Raw genomic sequence first — 23,254 nt, 5'->3', positions numbered from 1 at the left:
AACAAACAGAAAATATTAGCATACGTTCCAAATACCTACATGAAAACATGTACTTATAAAGTTTATACTGTTGACCTTTACGTACTAGCATAGTAACTGCTACAATAAAGATAATAATTTTCACTTATGGCCGCAATTGCCAGAGTAAACTAATTAAAGCTAGATTAAAGATACTGCAGGATAAGCGGCTATTTGCCAAGATATGCTGGTCTATATGTAAGTACTCTATGGGAAAATATTGAAATTTTAAATGTTTGAAAGCGGTTTGTCTAGACTAGATAGTCGCTATTAAGTGTTATTGTCAGGATGGAATGCGTTATAATCTTTATTGGAAATTATACTTTAGAACTTAAACTTTTGTCTGCATATAATGGTAGGTAAGTAATTTTTCATTCAAAATTATGTTAATTTTTTAATTAGACCCAAGTTCACCGACAACATAAACGATCGTTTCTTCTTAAAAACTGCCTACTACTATGAAACTCGAACGTGAACGTGAATTCGTAGCAGGTAAACCGTTGTTTGAAAACTGACTCTTACTGCAACTTCAAATCAAAGCTTTCAAAACTATGTACGACTTATGAAAAGCAAATGAGGTATGTAAAATGATAAAACCAAATAAAATAGCACATGTGTATGTACCTAGGGACTTACACTTGATCGGCGCGCACGCGCAGTGCGTGCGGCGACAGGCGCCTTATGTGGTTGCCTTCCAGATCTCTGCAAAAATAATAAATGAAAACAACATAAAAAAAATATCTTGTAGGACAGGGGTCTCTCTTGCACTCCATTTCCCTTTTGAACCAGTTAGTTGTATTCCTGAAGATGGAATGTGATTAAGTTTATTTTGTAGCCGTTAAGCCCATCGAGAAAACAGACGGAGTGTTAAATCTGACAGTTAAAGTCGTCAATTTTTTTACCCACCACTAATACCTATGTATTTTGATCAAAAGGCTCAGTCCAAAGGGGTAATTTACAACTACGGGACTCCTTTATTTTTTTCTTTCCCTGCAATTTCAGGTTCCGGCACGACAAGGTTGCCAAAAGTAGATGAGGGTGAAGAATTTCTAGAAAATAAGTATGTAAGCGGTACTCACATGGCTTGTAGATACGCGAGGGAGCTGTTATCCTTCTTGTTGTCGTGCACGTGGCTCAGGTTCGGCACCTCCAGCAGCCCAGATGTCGTAATTATGCTGTTGATAAAAACGGGATTTAGCCAGTACTTAGAGAATATTGGTGCACTTTGTTTTTAACCGACTTCCCAAAAAGGAGGAGGTTCTCAATTCGTCGGGATCTTTTTTTTTTTTTTTTTTTTTTTTTATTTTTTATGTATGTTCACCGATTACTCAGAGACGCCTCGACCGATTTGCAAAATTTTTTTTTTGTTTGATAGGGTTTACCTCCCAGGTGGTCCCATAGTCACCAGGTCAGGATCTGATGATGGAAACCCTGAGAAATCGAGGGCAACTTTCGAAAATCGTAGGCATACGTAGGGTAAAAACTTGACACTAAGGCGCATGTCTGATAACACTATGCAATGGTGAAGGCTTGGAGCTGACCTGATGATGAAGACCAGAGAAGGTCGAGGGAACTTGAACAATGAATGTGTAAAAATCTACCTCGTGTTTGGGCTTATTTTGTTCGTATTGACGAGACCTTTGCAACAGTGAAGGTTTGAAGCTGACCTGATGATGGAGACCAGCGAAGGTCGAGGGAACTCGACAATTGAATATGTAAACTACCTCGTGCTTGGGCTTATATTGTTCGTATTGATGAGAACTTTCCACTGCGGATATGACATGCGGATAGTGACAACTATGCTTGTCACTGAAAAGCTAAAAATAAAAAACTTTTTACAAAAAAATAAAACCGACTCCCAAAAACACTGAAAAGCAAAAAAAAACTATTCTTAGGTGCATCGGCCTAGAAGTCGGTGGCGTTATAAACTTAGTTACATCCATTAGACACCGACTTCTAGGCCGATGCACCTAAGAATAGTTTTTTTTTGCTTTTCAGTGTTTTTGGGAGTCGGTTTTATTTTTTTGTAAAAAGTTTTTTATTAATTAAATATTATAATTGCAAAAAAAAAAGTTTTGTGTGGGTTCTGCATTTGACAATTTCTTTGTTCTTTTTTTTGGAATCAACTACACCCTCCGTAGCACCCGGCAATCTCTCGAAACATTACACAACATACAACCTACGCATTTTTTTATGTACTAGTTTTTCTAATCTGCGGATAATATATGTATACCTATCGTCAAAGGTATTATGAGGTAGGAAGTAAAAAAATGGCAATGTCCAACTAACTAAACAAAACAATAATAAAATAAAATACATACGTACAATGTGCGCAGCTCGGGCAGCGGCGGGAGAGGCGCCACCCGGTGCAGCCGCGGCGCTTGAGTTATAAACCTGTCACATACAAACAAATAGTTAGATACTGACAAGTTTATACAGGGTGTGTCGTTCACAATCACATTAAATCCTATCGTATATACTTTAAGATATTCTATGGCGAATTGTAAAAAAATAACCTAATCCATTCAGTGGTTTAGCTACAGGAGTCATTTTTCGTTTTTATAATTTACAACATCATGTGTAAAGCAGAGATAAAATTAGGAGTATCGAATGTTTTGATCAGTTGACAGATGTCAGTTTTCAAGGGAGAATTTCAGTTGTTTGTAATGACTGACTTGTATATGGTGTTCTAATTTTCGCCCACTTTTATTCTGTTTAATTTGTTTGAAAAATTCATTTTTTTATTTTTACGTATTTTTCTTTTTTCTTTGTGTTAATCGACATATATTAACCAGTATATTAACGCATTTCATTTAATGTGATTATGAACGACACACCCGACATATTGCTCTACGAAAAATAATTCGAAGCTCAAGTACCTATTTGGGACCGAGGATAAAGCAGAAATTCTATGTACATTTAATAAATGAAAATACTGACACAAATCTCACATCCAAAAAATTCTGTAAATCCAGTCACGCTGATGCCGACAAAATATCCATCAAGGAAAGTGTAAGTTGTGTAAGTTAGTTTGTGAAAATGGGGTATTTCTATTAAAACTTCTAGATAAATCCAGCCTACATTTGTGCAGAGCAAAATTCCTCATTTCAGAATGGGATACAAAATTGAAACTTGTGGAAAATCCCTACTATTGTTATGCAGGTCAAAATCAAAACACGTTTTGATAAAATCGCTCTCATTTGTAACCGAGTCAATACATCCAGTTTACAGTAGGTATCGTATCGAGAATACTCACAAAGATTTGAGATTAGGCATCTTAGTCAGATCTTCGACGGCAATGTGGTCCAGTTTCGGCGCATCCATTATTGAACTGAAACAAAAATAACGCTCGTAAATCGAACTACAGCATTCGATTTGGGATCGATGTATCGATGTTAGGTGCTAGTGATAGCCAAGACGAAAAGCGATTAGATGACTGATGACGAAATATTGATGCATACTCTAATAAATGCATAATCAAATTGTACCGGAGGCTTGCAAGTACCTAGGTAAGCAAGGGCACCTATATTCAAAATGAAATGCCCTATTATGACTAAGAAATTCCTGTCCTTTTTCCAGTTTAGCTGAAGTTCGCTTATACCCGAATATTTACAGGGTTTTTTAAGATACTTATTGGTTGAGGAATCGAAGTAGGATTCTTACAGTCAGCTACATCTACTCTAACTCTTCATGACACCTACACTTTTTACAGATTTTTCTTCATGCTTTAAGATAATTTACTTACAGATGCTCAACTCTATGCAGATGGTACCCGGCGGCATGTATAGCCTTCGCCGTAAGCCGAGTGATGTTGGTCTGGTGCAGCACCACCGACACGCTCTCGCTCATGACATGGCACGCCGCCTCTCTGCTGCCTGTAACAATGGGAATACCTACATTATTCCACTGCAAAATGTAATGTAAAATAAAGCTGAAATAAAGCTTCTATTTTTTATGTTCTTGAATTCGATAAACGAGTGCAGTCTTGTGTAACAATTACCACTTTTTATTAAGTGAAGTTTTTAGCTACTTCTAAGAGTGTGCGGGTGACACTGCAGACTCAAGAGTTGGCTGACAGTTTAGTTAGTTAAGTAATTTGTTTTAAAAAAGCGTGAATCCTATCAAAGTTTTTAGTCCCCCTTATACCAAGGGGTATCGGGTTGCCCGGGTACCTGGGTTGAGGAGGTCAGATGGGCAGTCGCTTCTTGTAAAGCACTGGTACTCAGCTGAATCCGGTTTGACTGGAAGCCGACCCCAATATGATTGGGAAAAGGCTCGGAGGAGGATGATACCGACCAAATACCTAGGTAATCCTTGTAATGTGCGTCACAATTTTGAATTTACTCCAGCCAGAACACATTACAAAGCCAAAAGTGCGTATAATTTCAGTAAATCGCTCCCAGACTTGGCGTTATTTCAAAACTAATCTGTCATCATTTCATAAGGCGGATACATTAAGAGGCCCATATCTTATCTGGAAATATAATGAGTTGCTCTCAGAAATACCTCTCTTAGAAGGTACGTGGAAATGCAATTAGTGGTACATACATACTACAGATTCAATCTTAATGAGATGATAGTGGTTAGTTAAGATAATATCTTGTTTGTCAGCGCTGGAATTATTTGGAAAGTAACTACAAAAATATAAATATTTTAAAATCATTTCGGAGTAAAAAAATAGGTACTAACTGAAATATGTAAAATCAGCTCAATCAGCTAAAACTTTTTGTGTTCACTGCGCAAACGCTTTTTGTAGAGACTTAAGTTTCATAAAATAAAACTTCCATGAACTAGGAACGCTAGGAATGTCTAACTAGACAAACAGCATGTTTATTTAGACAATAACAAAATAATCACTGCATTTATTCCATTGTTTGAAGTGCTTTGAAGCCCCGGCCTCCAGGTTGGCTGCAACCCAACTAAATCAATTGAACTGAAGGAATTCAGCAAAATAACTTTATTGTAGTTTTTTCACAAAAACATTTACCGATAAGCTTTTGTTATCTCTGATGCTTTTGCCGCACCTATTGTACACAGTACTGAAAACTGTGTTTTCATGCATAACTACCAGCCTGTCTAGTTAGGACATGTTGCTGCTAGCCGATTGAATCTATCGACCGCACCATGTAAGTAGGTGTAAACTCAAGATACAACTAAGTAATACTTACATTAGTTTGCGTACGTTTACTTATTAAATCAGCGTGATCATATAATATAATTTTATCTATGTAACATATGTATTAGTTTATGATTTAGTGTTATAATGTATTTATGTATTGTATTCTCTATATAATTCAATATAATTTAAGAGAAGTGTAGAAGTAGAAATGGGAGAGCTATTTTCTTACCACTTAATAAATTAGGCAGACATGTTGACTGAATTTTGATTGGCATGATATGACATGCTTTCTCTGTCATCACAACTTTAATTGTAGGACGAATGAATCTTGATGTAGCATCGCTCCACACAGAAGAGTTTAGTAGGTATCTAATTTTCACATTTCACAAAGGTCAAAATTTTCCAGTAATACCAGATAATAGTTTACCTATTAATAGTATTCAAATTATGCGATAAATTCGCAAATAATTCCCGTAGATTCGCGCCAAAATAACTTATAGTCTGTTTGATAGATGCCAGACTTTCAGCGTGCGTTAAGCGTACTACAATAAACAGTCAGTAAGCTTATAATTGTTCAGTTTTACTATTGATCGGTGGGAGAACATTAATCGCCGCTTTTATTTTTATTTACATGGCTGAAGCGGAGTAAAACTGTGTTTGTTTGGATAATGCGCTATAAACTGAGTGCGTTAATGTTCTCTGCCTTTGTAAATGGTATCGCAAAAGTAGGAATGTTTGGAAGCCTGAGTAGCCCTATATGTAAACATTTGTCAAAACTTTTGTATTTAAGTACTAGGGATTTGTCTTTCTTTCCATGCCACAATACATTTGAAGTGATTGAGGAATCATCACTCTTGCATTCAAACATGTAGGTATGTGCTGGGTTCCTATTTATCCGAAAGTCATGTCTTGGAAATCAAGACGAATATAAATTTAATAAATAAGTAAAATATAAATAAATCTACACAGATTAATAATACCTACTCAAATATCTAAATACAAGATTTTCTACATTTAGGTAATTCAATATTATTATGTTTAAAAAGCGCTCTTCGTCCTCTCCCCTAAAAAAACTTACTTTGCTGTGCCCGACAGGGTCCATAATTGTTTCTATTAATTTAACCCACCAGCCTGTACACATTATGGTGTGCAATAAAGTTATTGAGTATTGACTAAAAGTTAATACCAGAAGATTGTAGGAGTCTACTAAATATCTGATACTTATGTACATTCGCAATGAAGATATGTTCAACGGCTACCCCTATAAGGCTCATAGTGTGAAGTGCAAACATGGTCGTAGTTAATTAAAAACACTGTTATCTATGACGTGTCGAATGCTGCGCAGATAACGCAGCGGCCTTGCCGAACTCTTTGATAGATGTTGCCGATTCACCCAAATGGCTTCAGTGAGAAGAAAAATAATTGTATTAGAGTATATCGGGTTTACGAAACGAAAGAAACTCTATACGATACTAAAAGCTTCTACCCCATGTTGTCTCGTGTGTGAAAGCTTGCCAAACTACTTATTTACTCTGAACTTTATTTGCTTAAGAAGTACCATGCAAGTAGCTGTGTTCTTTTATTTAGTTTCCACCATTTATGTTTTACTAGAAACGGTGATAACCAGATTAAGTTTTGGCTGTAGAAACATTCCGTTGTTGGAACAATAACTACTCTTTGAAACTGCATATTTTTGACTATGGAAGTTCTTTTAAGATCTTGTGCGTACAGATACCTGTTTTATCTATAATATAATCTTACACAGGGTTGCAAAGGAGCTCGTTTTGATCTGAAGGAAAAGGCTGAGTAAAGCTGCGAATGGGATGGGAAACCGTCTTAATATCTGGATTGTTTATTAGATACCAATTTCGTTTCCGTAAACCAGACCATTGCTAACATTTATTTACAAATATTATTGCAAACTGCTCCTCAGATGAAAGCAACTTGCACTGATTACTATTGCGTGTTAGCAGTTTAGTGTAAACTATTCGTCTTGTTTGTGAATAACATTTATTGCAGCTTCCTAGATGGGACTGTTGGGACATGTCATTTTAGATCTATCTTGTGTCACTGTTAATTAATAATAGCACCTATTTGAAAATGACTGCAGTTACAAGTTGCTACTACAAGTGTTCATCATTCATCATAGAATAAGACCAGCAACACTCGGCAGCGTCTTTTTCAATACAACCCAAACCCAACTTGCTACGCAAGTAGATATTAGCAAACCAAATTATTATTTTTATCAAATATGTATTCAATAATTCAAGCTAGTTGCCTTGTTGTCCCGAACCTTGCCTGAATTAATCTAGCCACGCATCTCCAGATTTTGTGACTTAAAATTAATTTAATGAATATGAACCTAAGAAGCTGCGTTCTTTCACAGTCTTGACACCCAAACAATCATCATTACTCATCACACCGTCATACGATACTGCGTGCATCTGCAGCCACAATGGAGATCAAAGCGTCAAGTGGGTTTGTGGGTCATCCTTCAAACAATGTTGACGAAATTAGCACGTCGCGGTTAGAGTTGTTGACGTTTTCACTGATCTTGCGTTTGTGTTGTAGCTTGTAATATTTCTGTATTGTCTTTATAATTGTTTTGGGTCTTGAAATTGTAGATTTAAAATTCATTTATTAGATACTTAGCTATTAGCTTCCATTTATAGTAGTTACCGATTATTATTTTATTAGATAGCTAGGCTATTATACTTATTAGAAAAACAATCTTACTATAATAAATATTTCTTCCCTATCCATGACATTTTGCGTGACCTTCGTATGTTGAAGAAAGATGAGGAAAATATAAACAACTCCATTAGATAGAGCTTTTGTTAAAATATGACCTTTAACTTAATGGATATTGAATTAAGTGACATGTGTTGCCTACAACTGAGTGCAGATCTATTTTGCGAACAAAATACCTATCATAACCACTATTTTTGACACTTACTGTATCCCACTATATCAAGTAAGAATCTTACGCCAGTTACCTACTAATCCCCAGCGGGGCCCAGCAGGGCCAAGGCCTGCCGGGGCTGCGGGTTGTTCGAAAGAGATACCGCGGCCCTGGTACATAAAAGGCCTATGAAGGAACACGACGGTTTTTAGTCAGTAAGAGTCTGACACTCCCTCACCGCTGCTAACCCACAGCGGGAGGGGTCATTTGATGATTTTTGACGTCGGAAAAAAAAAAGTTACCTACTAATCGTTTTCATTAAGCATTGATTAATTTCGGTTGTATCTATAATTTTTAAAATACTTTTAGAGAGTATCCATTATAGTGAAAGTGTGAAAGTCGACATGGCTAGACAGAATGTTACTTGTAAGATGACGATTGATAGAATAGAGCGGTAGAAGAAAACATGCTGCACCAACCCCAAATAAAATTAAGATAAGGAGGATGGTGAATACCGTCACCGATTGCTTATACTTACAAGAAAACATACAAATCCAATCGTAGTTCCATATCAATCGCGTATTTATTTATTTCTCTTCTTTAGAACTTACACTTTTCTCTAAAACAAGTCATCAACATTTAGTAAGATTTGATGCGGTAAGATACCGTTCTTATCTCTTATGACAGCTGAGCAAGCATCGTTGTGTGGCCTGTTGGTTTAGTAAATTGTTGTAACAGCGCGGATTAACGCGTGCAACTATGTCTTTTTGATTAAAACCGCCTCATTCATTAGGGTGTCAATCAGTGGGATAAGTTGTGGAACAAAATTGTAAAAACTATGACTAACCCCCTTACTTATAAAATCTCTAATACCTTCTAAGCAACATTTTATCCAATCACTACTTAAAGTCTTAAGTAGTGATTAAATGTTAGTTAAGACATGCTTAAGTAACGTTTATAAGTAAGAATTTTCTTAAACAGCCCTTAAGTATTACTTATATTTAATTCACGTTTATAAGTAAGGCTGTTATTAATAAGCATTAAGTAGGGAAGTGTTAGCGTTTAACCGTAACATTACAGAACATATACCTACCGTGTGTCATGTTTGTAAACTAAGTTAAGTATACCTGAATAACTGGAAAAAATCTCCTTTCATTACATCCCTGTTCGAAGGTTCGTCTAATAAGGCCAAAAAAACAAGTAAAACTTTACAGATAGGCAGTTGCATTATTCCTGTGATAGGAATAAGGTCAATAGGACCACACACTTTATTTAACTAACAAGATATTCAAGTTTGCTATGTCTAAGTATATTGTGTAGATATACTGATAGTCAGATCCTCTTAATAGTAACCTTCTGCAACGAAATTAAAGAGGTCATCAGGAGGTCAAAGTCTCCTGAAAAATCGCTCCTCACCATGTAATGCTGTTCAAAGCTATACTAACGAAGAAGTCACGTCGGCTTCGCTCTAATCGACATTGTCAACACAACATCACGATTTCTGTACTTATCGTGTGTAGTGTTAACATAACATTGACAAGGCGTTATACATTCAAATACTTTTAAAAAATATGCCTTTTTCCTTGTATTTTTAGGCGGAATGACTGTGTTTCTAATGAATAGTCCTTATCTCAATAATCTCGAAAAAAATATACGCTAGAGTAGGTAAATGAAAACTGCCTCAAAACACGTAAGTACAAGATCTCATAGAGAAGCTTCTCAAAGCTATGAAAAGCGCTCAACTAATAAACTAACTAAGCAGAAAGCTTTAAGGAAAAACAACAAACTTAAAGATACGACACCCGTTCCAAGGCTAAGGTATTTTTTACCGCATACTTAAGCTAATTAAGTGGTAAGTGGCTACTTAGCACTGTGCCTGAAAATCAATATTTACCTGCAGACGATCGTGTAACAAGAGCAATTAAGAAAATTGAAACACGAGGCAAGTTGTTGACAAGGAATTTTAATTGATTTCATAATTAGACGGCGGCTATTGTCGAAGAACATGATAGCTTTCGTTAGCACTTCAACTTTGGAGAAAGGAATTTTTCAACCATACTTACATTTTAATTGCATTGGTGTATTCAGTTTCGTTACCTACCACTAATATCTATAAATACCAAAGTCCGTCCTTATAAAAAAAAAACAAATATTTCAAAAATGTAAAACACCTAATTTTGGACGTTCCTCATCTACAATGATGCAAAGACCATTATGAATTATAAAAAGTGACGTAATTAACTATGTAACAAATCCTGAAAGGCCGTAAATAATAAGGCCGAATGCTCAATTTTGTCAAAAACAGTTGTCACAAACAAAATCATTAGGTAGATCTTAGTAGGTAGGTATATAACAAAATGTTTATTGCCGGCTGCTGGTCTTAGCAAAAACATGTCTAGAAAGGCAACTTGTTGATGTTATAAACTGTAATAAACTAAATTGGATTATTTTATTTCACTTACGCTTTTAAACTAAGAAATCAGTCAGAGCAGGACATGACTACTTAGTCTTGCAGACAATACCTACTTCTATGACAAGGCATAGATTAGCACGCATGATCAATATAGCTACGATTAAATTAAAACAATATTAATATAAACATTTATTAACTAGTTTAAATAATGCAATGGAGGAATTTAGCGTCAACAACAGTGTTTATCGTACCACGCTGCGTTAGTATAATAAACATCGTAATAGGGCTAATTTGTTGTTTTGGTCAATAAAAAAGTTGCGCATTTAATTTGGTTATAAAACAATTAAGTCGCTTTTTATTACTATCTTTCCATAAAATAAGAAAAATAAGTATGTAATAATTCTTATAATTTATTTTACAACTGCAATTTATTATCGCGAAAATACTTTTATTGGTTATCGTGCCAAATTCTAAATACAAAACTAGGGCTAATACTTTTTTTTTATCAGAAACAGAACGGCAACGGTAATAAAATGTAAATCCTATAATAAAACCGCGTTCTTTAGCGATGAGTCCGATTATCTCGATGTTATTGACATTCCGATTATAAGACAATCGATAAACACTCGTAATCGCGAACACTTTAAAGATAAATAACTGTTGAAAATGTGCTTTTGATGCATAGTGGAAAATTCCAGATCCTATTTATGGGATCAGCGTCGATATTCAAATTGATAAGGATTTACACATAATTAAAAACAAGCTATCAAATCGTATTTTTGTTTCCCTTATCGGTTAACATGTGTTTATCTACTTAATAAAGGATTGGACAAATAAGTGCATAGGTACGAAAATACCTGCAAGGCTATAAAAATGTTTAAATGTAGGTTTCACGTTGCTGTGGAATTTTGTTTTCCATTTCTTTCCAGTGAAATGACGTACCTCGGCCGCTGAAGGGTGCCCGCTATACCTACCTATTTGTTTCAGTTTTTTTAATTCATATTTTCATTGTTACACATTTTTTCTGCAAATATCGCGAGTAGGTAAACAATTCAGCATATTATGAAACAAAGTTATTGGATAGTAATTGACAAATAATTGCTTCTGTCTGCCTCGTTGGGCTAATGGAGGTAGGTAAATGGTGGCTAATAGACTGCAGTTACGAAAAAGGGTAGATAAAAATGAATTCAATTTTAAAAATTGATTAAAAAAAATGATTTTATAAACCTATACATTTTTGTGCACTCACTATGTGGATAAAATCACGTCAGGAAAGAATTTACAAAGGTAATTCTTATTTCTAAAGAAATCTCTTCAGGCATTCCTGCAAATTCTTAATCTTTTCTCATGCATCCTCCAATCGACTTCTGAAATCCGCATAAAAAATGAGCAGCAGTTTCTGAGATTATACAGTACCTACATAATTATAGGTAGAATTAAAAATACCCCCCAGCTTTTATGGAAAGCTCAGCTAAATATTTGTTATAAAATGAAATCATCGCGATATACTAATTAGTTTAGTGGAAAACCGTCCAAAGCTTACATCACGCGAGCTCGTTTTAGCCTGTCAGTTGTCACCAATTTGTTGAACAAATACAGACGCAGTATCATCATGATTCATTCGTCTTTCATTAAACTATCGTCTAGTTTATATACCTAGCTCGTAGGCAGTCTTAGGTTCTATTTTTCTTCGATATAATTTTTAGGGTGCCGTAACGTACCTACCTCAGATTACTACTAACTATTGCGTAGTTACTGCGCTGTACCCAAAACAAAAAACGGGGGCTTAATAGACTTCAGACTTCTCAGCCTGTCTTTAAATTAATTCTATTAACGTCTCTAATTTAAATGGTTTTCAGGTACACGTTTCTTCGCGTTCTTCAAGTCACGGTATCAAACGGTATAAACGGTATAAATAAATACTTACAAATATTTCGGTTTCTGAAACCAGAAAAACAATGGAAACTATTCTAAACATCCATTTTATCCGCCTTGATAGACACCTGCCTGCAGTTATCTTTGCCTGAAATCCTAGATAGCCGGCCTCAAACTGTCAGATGCATCATGCAGACGTTTCGCAGACGATGCAATTCTCACTCAATTGAGAGATACCTGTAGTATCCTGAATGTTAAGATAGCAAAGATCTGTATGTAGACCAGGATTTTAAAGTATTTGCATATTAAAAAGTTATTAATATTCCGAAGTTAAACTCTTGATTGTGTCAAAAGCTGAAGCTACCGACATCGAATATAATTAATATCCAAAATTTGGACTCGATTATACATAAAAAGTCGTTTGATTTGTGTCTTACATGTGGGGAATACATACGTAGAAGCTAGCTAATTTTTAAATTATATGCCAGCTCTAGCTTCTACCAATGTTTCTAGCTTCTGGCTACACGCCTAAGCAGGTGCCCGGTTGAATAGGTAACTCATTTTTTTAAATTTTACAATTTATTAAAATATGTGTAAATAATGTGCCCCGCCATTATTAAACGCGGATATTAAATAGCAGACAAGATAATGCATAATCAGTTTTTGTATAAGCTCGGAGATATCCTTATTTGTTATATTAAAATAGAATTTTGTTCCGTAAAAGCCGCGTGTGGTTATTATTCATAGATAATTTTGTACGGCCATAGTCGTACGTAATCCACTTATATCGAACGCGCTAAATGTAGGTGTATACTTGCCGGCTTTACAAACAAACCTTTTTGGTAAAAAAGAAGGATACCTATTTTTAAAATTGACACCATCATAATTAGCATCGCTTATGTTAGAACCATGAACTTCATAAGAACTATTGAAATAAGAACACAAAATAAAACTTGGAATTTATTTGCAACAGATTGACCTGCTCAGAAAAAAATATATCTTAATTTATTTTTACTTCCTTTTTTTATTGAACTCATGTCCAAATTAGAGGTTCTCAATTCGAATGTACTTAACTATTTTTCAAAATAGTTTTTCCTAGTAAGAACGCAACGACAAACAATTAAAATGCGTTTGTCAGGCTAGCAACAAATTCATAAAGAAGACATATTAGTGAGGTGGACATCTCATTTCATTTTCATTTTGAGACGCGTTTTGAATCGATTACCATAACATTACCAGATCGTTTTAGCAAATCAATGATTGCGTATCGATATTTGCATAATTACAAGATCCATCACCACTAAACTAATGAGACAAACAATATATTTGCACATTAGTATTCAAAATTATATGTAGACTTCCGTCATGGATTTCCATCCATTTGAAAAATTGATGTAACGACCATTATTTTTTAAGATTGTAATATGCAAACGTAACGTACATTTGTTGTTCTTTGTTGTATGCATACCTACTTAATAATCAAGATACACTATTATAATTAAGAAATAATGATTGTTGACTACATATTATTCTAAATGAATATTTTTAATGACTTGCAAGCCATTGACAAATTATACAACACATTGAAACATGCAAGTGATTGAGACAAAATTTACCTCAAAATGGAAAACCTTGCCATCGCCTAAATTCAAGAAATTATCGAACAATTTTCACATAGGTATCTTTTAAATTTATCAAGGTACGTTGTACCATGTAATAAATAAAGTAAAAGCAAGCATGTGCACAGCAATACCATTTATCAATCAAGGTGATATCAATCAATCAATCAATAGAATGCACTCTGCCATTTATCGATTGCTTGCATTTACGTATAAATAATACTGAAGTGCTGTAGTACTTGCGGTACTACGGTACATTAAAAACAGACATTAATCAACTACTTTATTCTGATTAAACAAAGACTAAACACTGGAAAACAAAGACATAAACAAGCGTGGATAAGTGTTAATAACTTGTCATTTCTGATGACACGGTTGCAGAAGAAATATATATAAGATGTTACATGTTTTTTAAGTATTGTAATTTTACTGTAGGAACCTTGAACTAGGTATAAAAATTACCGACTACCGATTTTTTTCAGCCTCATTGTCATCCTCTCCTCATCTGTGTTGGGATCGGCTGCCGAATTTTTGGCTTCTTGTTTGCAAGGTAATAGATACTTATTGTTTATAGAAACATAAAATACAACATGAGGAAAACCTAAAATAACAACAAGAAAATAGCCTGCCACCCAATCCATCTAGAATCTAGAAAGAAAATAAATTATCTCTGTAAATACCAGTACAATATTTAGATCTGTTTGCAAACGATCAGCAAAAATGTGCGTCGGCTAATAAAACTCGTTCTATTTAGACTTATTCATAAAAACAGTACGTCCGCATAATAAATTAACGCAAATACGTTTATTTGATGTGCATGGATATTTTATTATCATACGCCTTCTTATCCGGTTGGGTAAAGATGTTCAAGTGAACAATATTGTTGGATCTCATCATCGTTACGGGTTTATTAGACTGATCGTTTATCCATTCCATACGGAGTGGGTAAACAAAGTTATTGCATAGACTTAATCCTGAACTCCGTTTATTCACTTGATGGCAACAAAAAGTTTTTGATTTGAGTGATACACCAATGACCAACTTAAATAGGTACTACCTGTACCTAGTAATTTACTGTAATCTGAGGGCACGGCAGTGCCCCAGCCAAGACTCGAGCAAAGCGGGCACGGCCGTACCATCTTTTCTCGAAGCGTTTCGCGGCTATTTCAGCCCCCTGTATCTTCCATGTGAACAAAGCTAGGAGTTAAGGTTTTCGATGACCAAGAGTAAGTATTCAATTCAATTCAATTCAATTCAATGTATTTATTTGTGAGCATAGGTATACAGATAGGTCTTAAAATTAAACATGTTAGAGCTCTATGTTCTACCAAATGGAATTGGTGTACAAATAATTTTAATCCTATTGAGTTTATATAAAATCATAGTGTTTCTATTTTATCATTTAGAAATATTTCAACTGAGTAATATGCCTTATCTATTAGAAATGTACTTAATCTACGTTTAAAAATACTAATATTCTGTTCAGTTCTTATACTTTTTGGAAGTTTGTTATAAATTTTTGGAGCCATTGCAAAAATACTGTTTTTATAAAATGTAGTCTTAGACCTTATTACATGTAACTGATCACAACGACGTTGACTGGTTACTTGGTCAAATTTATTTAAATTATTTTTTACAAACATGCTTGTTTCGTAAATGTATAGTGAGGGCATTGTTAATATTTTTAAATTCTTAAAATGCATGTAGCAACTGTCGGTAGATTTTAGATTGCAGATAGCTCTAATGCACCTTTTTTGACACTTGAACACCATTTCTTTACCCGTTGCGTTTCCCCAAAACATAATTCCGTACCTCAACGTCAATGCTACTAAACCGTGATACGCCATTAATACTGTTTTTCGGTTTGCCGTTTTATTTAACATATGCAGAGCATAAGAGTATTGGTTTAGTTTATTGCATACTTTGTCTATATGTATATTCCATTTTAGCGTATTTTCTATATTTAGTCCCAAAAACTTAGTAACATTAGTCTCATTAATAATTTTGTCATTGTATTTAATATTTAAGTTTAATTTATTATTTAGTCGTTGTTGAAATTTCATTAATACTGTTTTTTCTAAATTTATAACTAGATTATTATTTATTAGCCAATTAACAGCCGAATCAATATTAGAGTTAATATCTGCCTCCAGTGAATGTAAGTCGTCACTATTAAAAAGTAGGGTACTGTCATCTGCAAACATTGTCATGGGGTATTTTGATGACATTGGGAAATCATTAATGTAAATAATAAACAAAGTCGGGCCAAGCACACTTCCCTGCGGTACTCCGTAAGTTACCGTTCTCTGGTTAGACTTATACGTAATTTCGTTATTTTTACAAATTCTACTAATATACGTTATTTGTTGTCTGTTACGAAGGTAGGATGCAATTAAGTTCAATACATTTCCTCTTATTCCGTAAGAATTTAGTTTGTTTATAAGTATTTTGTGATCGACGCGGTCAAAAGCCTTTGACATGTCCATGTATAGTGCAATAGCAGGTAATCTCTTATCTACTCTACTGCTAACTGTATGCAGGAAATCATAAATGGCCATGTCAATTGACTTGTTTTTTCTAAAGCCTTTCTGGTTATCAACAAATAAATTATTGTTCTCGAAGTATGCAGTGAGTTGGTTGTTAATTGCTTTCTCAAATATCTTAGAGAAAATCGGTACTAAAGCTATAGGTCTATAGCAAGTCATGTTTTCTCTGTCATCCTTTTTAAATAGGGGTTTTATTATGGTTATTTTCAATTCTTCTGGAAAAGTACCGTGTTCAATGCTTAGATTAATAAGATGGCTCAATAGTGGCGCAATTATAATGCACACGTGTTTTATAATTTTTGTTGTTATGTCATCATATCCAGTGCTGGCCGTGTTTTTGAGTGACATGATAATTCGATAGATGTCGAGTGGTATCGTAGGGGCCATGAACATTGATTCATTTCTATTATTATTGCACGTGTTTTTTATGTTTGTACTATTAGTTGATTTGACTTGATCAACAAAATAATTATTGAAAGCTTGTGCTATTTCATGGGGATTAGTCAATACTTTTTCATTAAATTTAATTTTTAATATAGGTTCATTAGGTGTATTGTTTTTGTTTTTTCTGCAATTAATAACTTTCCATGTTGCTTTACAAAGATTTTGTGCCGAATTAATAAATCGACAATTATGAGCTCTTTGCGTGAGATCGATTACTTTCTTAAGACGGTTAGAGAGATTTTTGAAGTTAGCTTTATTTTCTTTAGTAGGTGTATTAGAGTAGGAGTATTAGAACAAGCTCAGTCTCAAATCAATTACAAGACATTTGAATAAATAGTTTACGAGTTATGAGCGATCAAAGTTACACCATTTTGTCACTGACTCACTCACTGACCGATCATCAAAAGTCTAAGGCACTTCTAGCAAACTTAGAACCTTCAAAGGACAATGCTCAAAAAAAACCCAAGCCCGGCGCAAACGAAAAGTAACTCAAATTATAGGTAATAATAAGTAATGAAATACTGCATAGGAGGCATCATCGAAATCAATGGCTAAATGTATGAAATTGCTATTTGATTTTTTAAAGGGGTAACATGAGCAGCTGGGGCTTATAGTTTAATTAAAGTGCTATCTGAAACAACAAACAAGTAATATGGCAAGTAATAAGCTTCTCCAAAAAGATAAATCAATACCGAAGTACAGGCTGCAGCGCCCATGTGATCGCGTCATGAGCGTTTTACATTACTTAGGGTGGGCTAGACATGAGGAACAGTTCGCGCATCCCGCAACATTTTTGGATCTCGTCGTGTTAGAAATAAAGAATCGATGACTTTTAAGCGTTATTATTAAAATGAAAAGTACATTCATATCCTGTTTTAGTTCTATCATCCTATTATCTTGTAAAAGTAGGTAGAATAGTGGAGAAGTTGCTATAAACATGTCATTATGTACACTCTTAAACCACAACTGTATCTGTTTGCTGTTCCTTTTAATAATACATTATGTTACCTCTAAAATCTTGAGTAGCAATGTACCGCAGATGTTAAAATTCTAATAGCAATTTCACACATATAGCCACTGATTTCGATAATGCCCCATATGTAATATTTAATTACTTATTTTTACCTATATTTTGAGTTACATTTCTTTTGCGCCGGGCCTGGGTTTTTTTCTCATACTTCATGAGCTCCTTTGGCACCAAGATAGGTTATTAGCTACATATAAAGGGAAAATTATAAAAACCTTAAAACTTAATAAAAAAATAGGAAACAAATTTATATTTGCGGTTTTTCAAGAACATTGTGTATGAATTTTGACTGCATTGATAACTTTGTTATTTATTTATGTACAAAATGTTGTTATTTGTTTTATTGTTACGTAGTGGTATATTGTTATTATGTATTAAATATACAACATATGAATAAAAAAGCTAGGTTTAAATGAAATGAATAATGATAAAATCCTACTTATATTATAAATGTGAAAGTTTGTGAGAATGTATGGATGTATGTTTGTTATTCAATCACGCAAAAACGGCTGGACCGATTTGATTGAAATTTGGTATGTAGATAGGTGATACCCTGGAATAACACATAGGCACACTTTTTATCAACACGTGGTGACGCGGGCGAAGCCGCTGGCGGAAGCTAGTCTTTCATATTAATGCAGTGCGATAAACACTGCATGCTCGCTCGATAGATGGCGTTGTCCTGGTCTAAATCACGCTATGGTTTTGTTACATAGCTTAGTATAAGTAGTAGGTACTTAAAAAAAAACAAATAATTTCATGTGATAGCGTCATCTACCTCTGAAATAAATCTCTTTTATTCTAAAAGATATTCGATTAAAAAATTCGACAATTTCGAAATTTTTTAGGTTAAAAAAATATTGTTTACGTGCTACTTTAGGTGTACATATTTAGTTTGTTATATATTTAGTTAGTTGCATGTAAGTTAATTTAATTTGTTATATTATTAGAGAAGAAAGAGACCTAAAAAAAATAAATTAGATCCCACCAAAAACATTAAATGTAAAAAAAAGCCAATCCTCTACGCAATTCCTCCACCGTAAAAAGTTTTGAGATCGCATAGAAGCCAAGTCCTGTTCTACTTTATTTGTAATAATAAATCAATATTTTGTGACTATATCAATAGTTTTATTCACATTACAATAATACTGTCTTGGCCATGAGCACAAGTTAAAAGTCGCTCCTTGTAATAATGTGTAAATACCATTGAATTGATAAATTCTATATGGACATGATTTTACGATTGGACTGATTATGGACTGATTGGAATTTGAGATCACCATGGACTAAACATGCGCCATAGTACATGTGCAGTTCATTGATGTTGGATGATACTGACTGTCGATCATTTAGTAACAATTGAATAAACTAAAAGTATTTAATTCTGTGATATTAAACTTCATGTTTGACTTTCACCTCTCCAAGATATGCTGTATTATATTTGTAGTTTATTGTGCTCATGGCCAAGTCAATATTATTGTAAAGTGAACGAAACTATTGATATAGTCACAAAATATTGATTTATTATTACAAATAAAGTAGAACAGGACTTGGCTTCTATGCGATCTCAAAACTTTTTACGGTGGAGGAATTGCGTAGAGGATTGGCTTTTTTTTACATTTAATGTTTTTGGTGGGATATGTATGTGTCCATGTCTCACTTTACCGATATACTTATTTGTGGAAAATTTTAGTCTTTCCGAAATCCTGACAATAATCACAAGGCATGCAGAGTATTGCAGTCATGAACTCAACATATTGATAAGTAAATGGCGTTGATTTAACGACATGCTCATACCTACTGTCTGTAATGCTATCAAAATTCCATATCTGTAGAAAAAAACATCGCTGTTAGTAGAACACTTTTCTCTGGCCCGGATATGTTTCACATAAAAACAGCTTAACCCGTGACTTCCACGCTATTCTCGTTAGTTTTATTTATTTGACTGATTTATTCACAAGAAAGTTTGACGTCATTCCATTATTTTTGTTGACTGAAGAACTAAGATATCTGATAAGGGTATTTTGGCAGCTTACAACTATGTATCTGTGACATAGTAATGTTAAACCATTGGGCTTAACGTGGGGTACATGTCTAGGTACCTGTTTGTTATCGAGACAAAATTGTACGTCTGTACCTAGATAGTAATAGATAGTGCGTTACCTGTTTTAACCAATTTGATTGCGACGTAGATAATAGTGAAGTGGTTAAAGGAAGTTTGAGTGGCGCCAGTGAGATACCGCCTAAAGATATTATATACAAATCATTGATATTTAAGCGAATAAATTACTAATACAGCCTATAATCTTACCAGCCGTTTTCCCGCGATTTCACCCGCGTCCCGTGGGAACTTACTGCCCATACCGGGATAAAATATAGTCCATGATACTCTTTATTATATTCGTATGGATAGGCAGGCATCAAATGAGTCCTTGTTGATGCTCTGTCATCAAAATTAATAAAATGACTCAGTGTCCATCAATGAGCGATAAAGCCACGAAGCACAAACAGACCGAAACAAATAAAATAATACTTCAATAAAAATAAAGTGTGGACGAATACTAATTAAAATTCGGCTCATTTTTACGATGTTTCAATTATGTCATAAAATAAATCGGACATTTCAATCTATAAAATTCGTCGGTCACATGCGTGTGGCATCTGGGGGCCTAGGAGGGACTGTTTCACGAAGGACTAAGTATATTCTTATCCTTAAATTGATCTAAGGCAAATGGATAAATTAAATGCTGTTTTTTTTCAATTGTTTTTTTTGATGCGCATTTCTTCATAAAAAATTACAATCATATACAATTTGGAGAGTCGCTAAAGATGAGTGCATGAAGGTACCTAGTTTGATGTACTTTTCAGCTACACATCTGTGAAAGTTTTATGAAAATGGCTCACTTTACAATAACAAAGTAATTTCAGCTATGACCACCAACTCTATAATCAGGCTCCCTGGTTTAACATTACTTAGATAACAACAAAATGAACCACCGGATACCAGTGCCAGATCATCATCCTCATCATCATCCTCCGAGCCTTTTTCCCAATCATGTTGGGGTCGGCTTCCAGTCTAACCGGATTCGGCTGAGTACCAGTGCTTTACAAGAAGCGACTGCCTATCTGACCTCCTCAACCCAGTTACCCGGGCAACCCGATACCCCTTGGTTAGACTGGTGTCAGACTTACTGGCTTCTGACTACCCGTAACGACTGCCAAGGATGTTCAATGACAGCCGGGACCTACAGTTTAACGTGCCATCCGAAACACAGCCAATGGTGTCTAAGATATACTTAGAAAGTACATACAGACTTAGAAAAGTTGCATTGGTACTTGCCTGACCTGGGATCGAACCCGCGCCCTCATACTTGAGAGATACCAGTGCCAGATCATAAGCACTATATTAATTAATCACCATACTATTAATATTAGGCACAGATAACGGCTTATTCATCCTCTCTTATATAAATATATTCTATTTTCAGTTATCGATATTATATTTATCGATTCGAGTGCGTTATCGATAAATATACTACTGATAATGTAATACGGTTGAGGTGTATGCCATCCGCATTGTTTAATTTATCTATGCTTCTGTTGCCACCGTTGTCGACTTACAGCGCTGTAATTGCATTAATTATAAGTACCTGCGTTGATCTAAAATACTGTAGGAATTGGTGTGAAGTAATTTGGCTTAGATAGCTTTTGGTTCAATATGTGAACATTGTCTATGGGTGCGTTTAAACAATACAAACAATGAGAGAATGTTATGAGTCTGTTTTTTTCAGTGGCAAATATGGTTTGCCAAACACAGATGATACAATTATAAAATTAATAAAACTCTTTATTTGACTGTTAATAAATAAGACTAAACCACTGTTTAATGAAAAAAAATATTTAATAATTATTTGGCGTTTTTTTACAATTGTATAGGTTTTCCTAATCAAATATTTTTTTATAATCTCTCTTATTCTTACAATACAAGTTTTGGACAAAAAAAAATCTTTAAAAACAACGTTTTTAACAGTGATTAATGTTGATGTAACCATAGGAACAAAGAATCTATGTATGTTACACAGGCCTCCTCTCACACGGAGAAAGATTGAGCATTAATCACCACGTTTGCTCAATGCGGGTTGGTGATTTCAGACTATAGACCAGGTTTCCTCAAGATGTTTTCCTTCACCTTTTTATTAGCCATTGATGTCTAAGATATACTTAGAAAGTACATACAAACTTAGAAAAGTTGCATTGGTACTTGCCTGACCTGGAATCGAACCCATGCCCACATACTCGAGAGGTTGGTTCTTTACCCACTAGGCCACCACGACTTAGAAAAAAAGAATCTATATAGAATGAAAGAATGAATCTATGTAATGCTTGCATAAATCTCAAACAGTGAGTTTTTCTAACTCCGTTTAATATTCTTTAATGGAAAACTAAGGAACTAATGAAAACAGTTGATTAATGAAGACGTATTCAAGCTGACACGAAGGTTTATTAATACTGCTTTATGAATGACAAGTTGATTAAACTCCTTGCTACATAGATGCATAGTAAATTTTGTTTACAAAACTACAGCAATACCTAAACAGATAGAATTCATGCGTAAAACGAGTGATTAAAATTGTTAGTATTTAGAAATAAATTGTCTATTTGTGTCTTTGGAATTAAGCAAGCTTTAAACTAACATTTCCAGATAGCTTTATCTGTAGCAAAAATATTCAGAATTCATTCGAAAACAGGATGCTACAGTTATGGTTTATAGAGATAACAAAGTATTTAGTACGGAACCCGTAATGGATCACTGGGCCAAAAATTTGACAGCAAAAAAATCAAATTTCATCATTTTCCTGTTTCGAAATGTCTACGCTAATATGAGATATAGCTACATCAAGCAAATTAAAGAAAAGGTGAAGGTTGTGACGTAATAAGGAAGTTCAGGAGTTGGCGCTAGATAGGTGTAAATGGAAGGAGCTGCACCGACAAGAGCTGGGCTCTTAAATTAATGATGATGAATATGAGATAAGTGTATAATTGCCCTGGTAATACCAGTTAAACCGAGGGAAATTGCAAAGAGAAAACTAGCACAAAATATTTTCTAAATTCCTCACTTGAGATACAAGATACAGGTTCTAATATTAGTACATGACCATAAAGGCGTAATGTAACCGCGTTATGCATGCAATAAAATTGTGATAACGCTACTCAAGTATTCGGGCGTGCGTGCAAATTGCGTATCTCCACATTAGCCGCCCGTGGTGATCATGAGACCGTATTAGTACCGA

The 23,254-nt window shown here is 34.5% G+C and overlaps 1 protein-coding gene across 1 annotated transcript in view; it reads right to left on the bottom strand.

Annotated features, from left to right (window-relative positions):
* LOC124637531 (lutropin-choriogonadotropic hormone receptor-like) overlaps window positions 1–23,254 on the bottom strand; it is a 34,356-nt gene that overhangs the window by 5,311 nt on the left and 5,791 nt on the right. Inside the window, exons 2-6 of the mRNA XM_047174045.1 lie at window positions 3,764–3,893; window positions 3,275–3,349; window positions 2,344–2,412; window positions 1,098–1,193; window positions 655–720 (exon numbers count right to left, since the gene is read on the bottom strand). Coding sequence (XP_047030001.1) covers window positions 655–720; window positions 1,098–1,193; window positions 2,344–2,412; window positions 3,275–3,349; window positions 3,764–3,893 — 436 coding nt within the window. The remainder of the gene's footprint in view (window positions 1–654; window positions 721–1,097; window positions 1,194–2,343; window positions 2,413–3,274; window positions 3,350–3,763; window positions 3,894–23,254) is intronic.

The sequence above is a fragment of the Helicoverpa zea genome, chromosome 16 (genome assembly GCF_022581195.2).
Source record: "Helicoverpa zea isolate HzStark_Cry1AcR chromosome 16, ilHelZeax1.1, whole genome shotgun sequence".
In the NCBI taxonomy this organism is placed as follows: Eukaryota; Metazoa; Arthropoda; class Insecta; order Lepidoptera; family Noctuidae; genus Helicoverpa; species Helicoverpa zea.
This window is presented reverse-complemented; position numbering and strand designations above follow the sequence as displayed.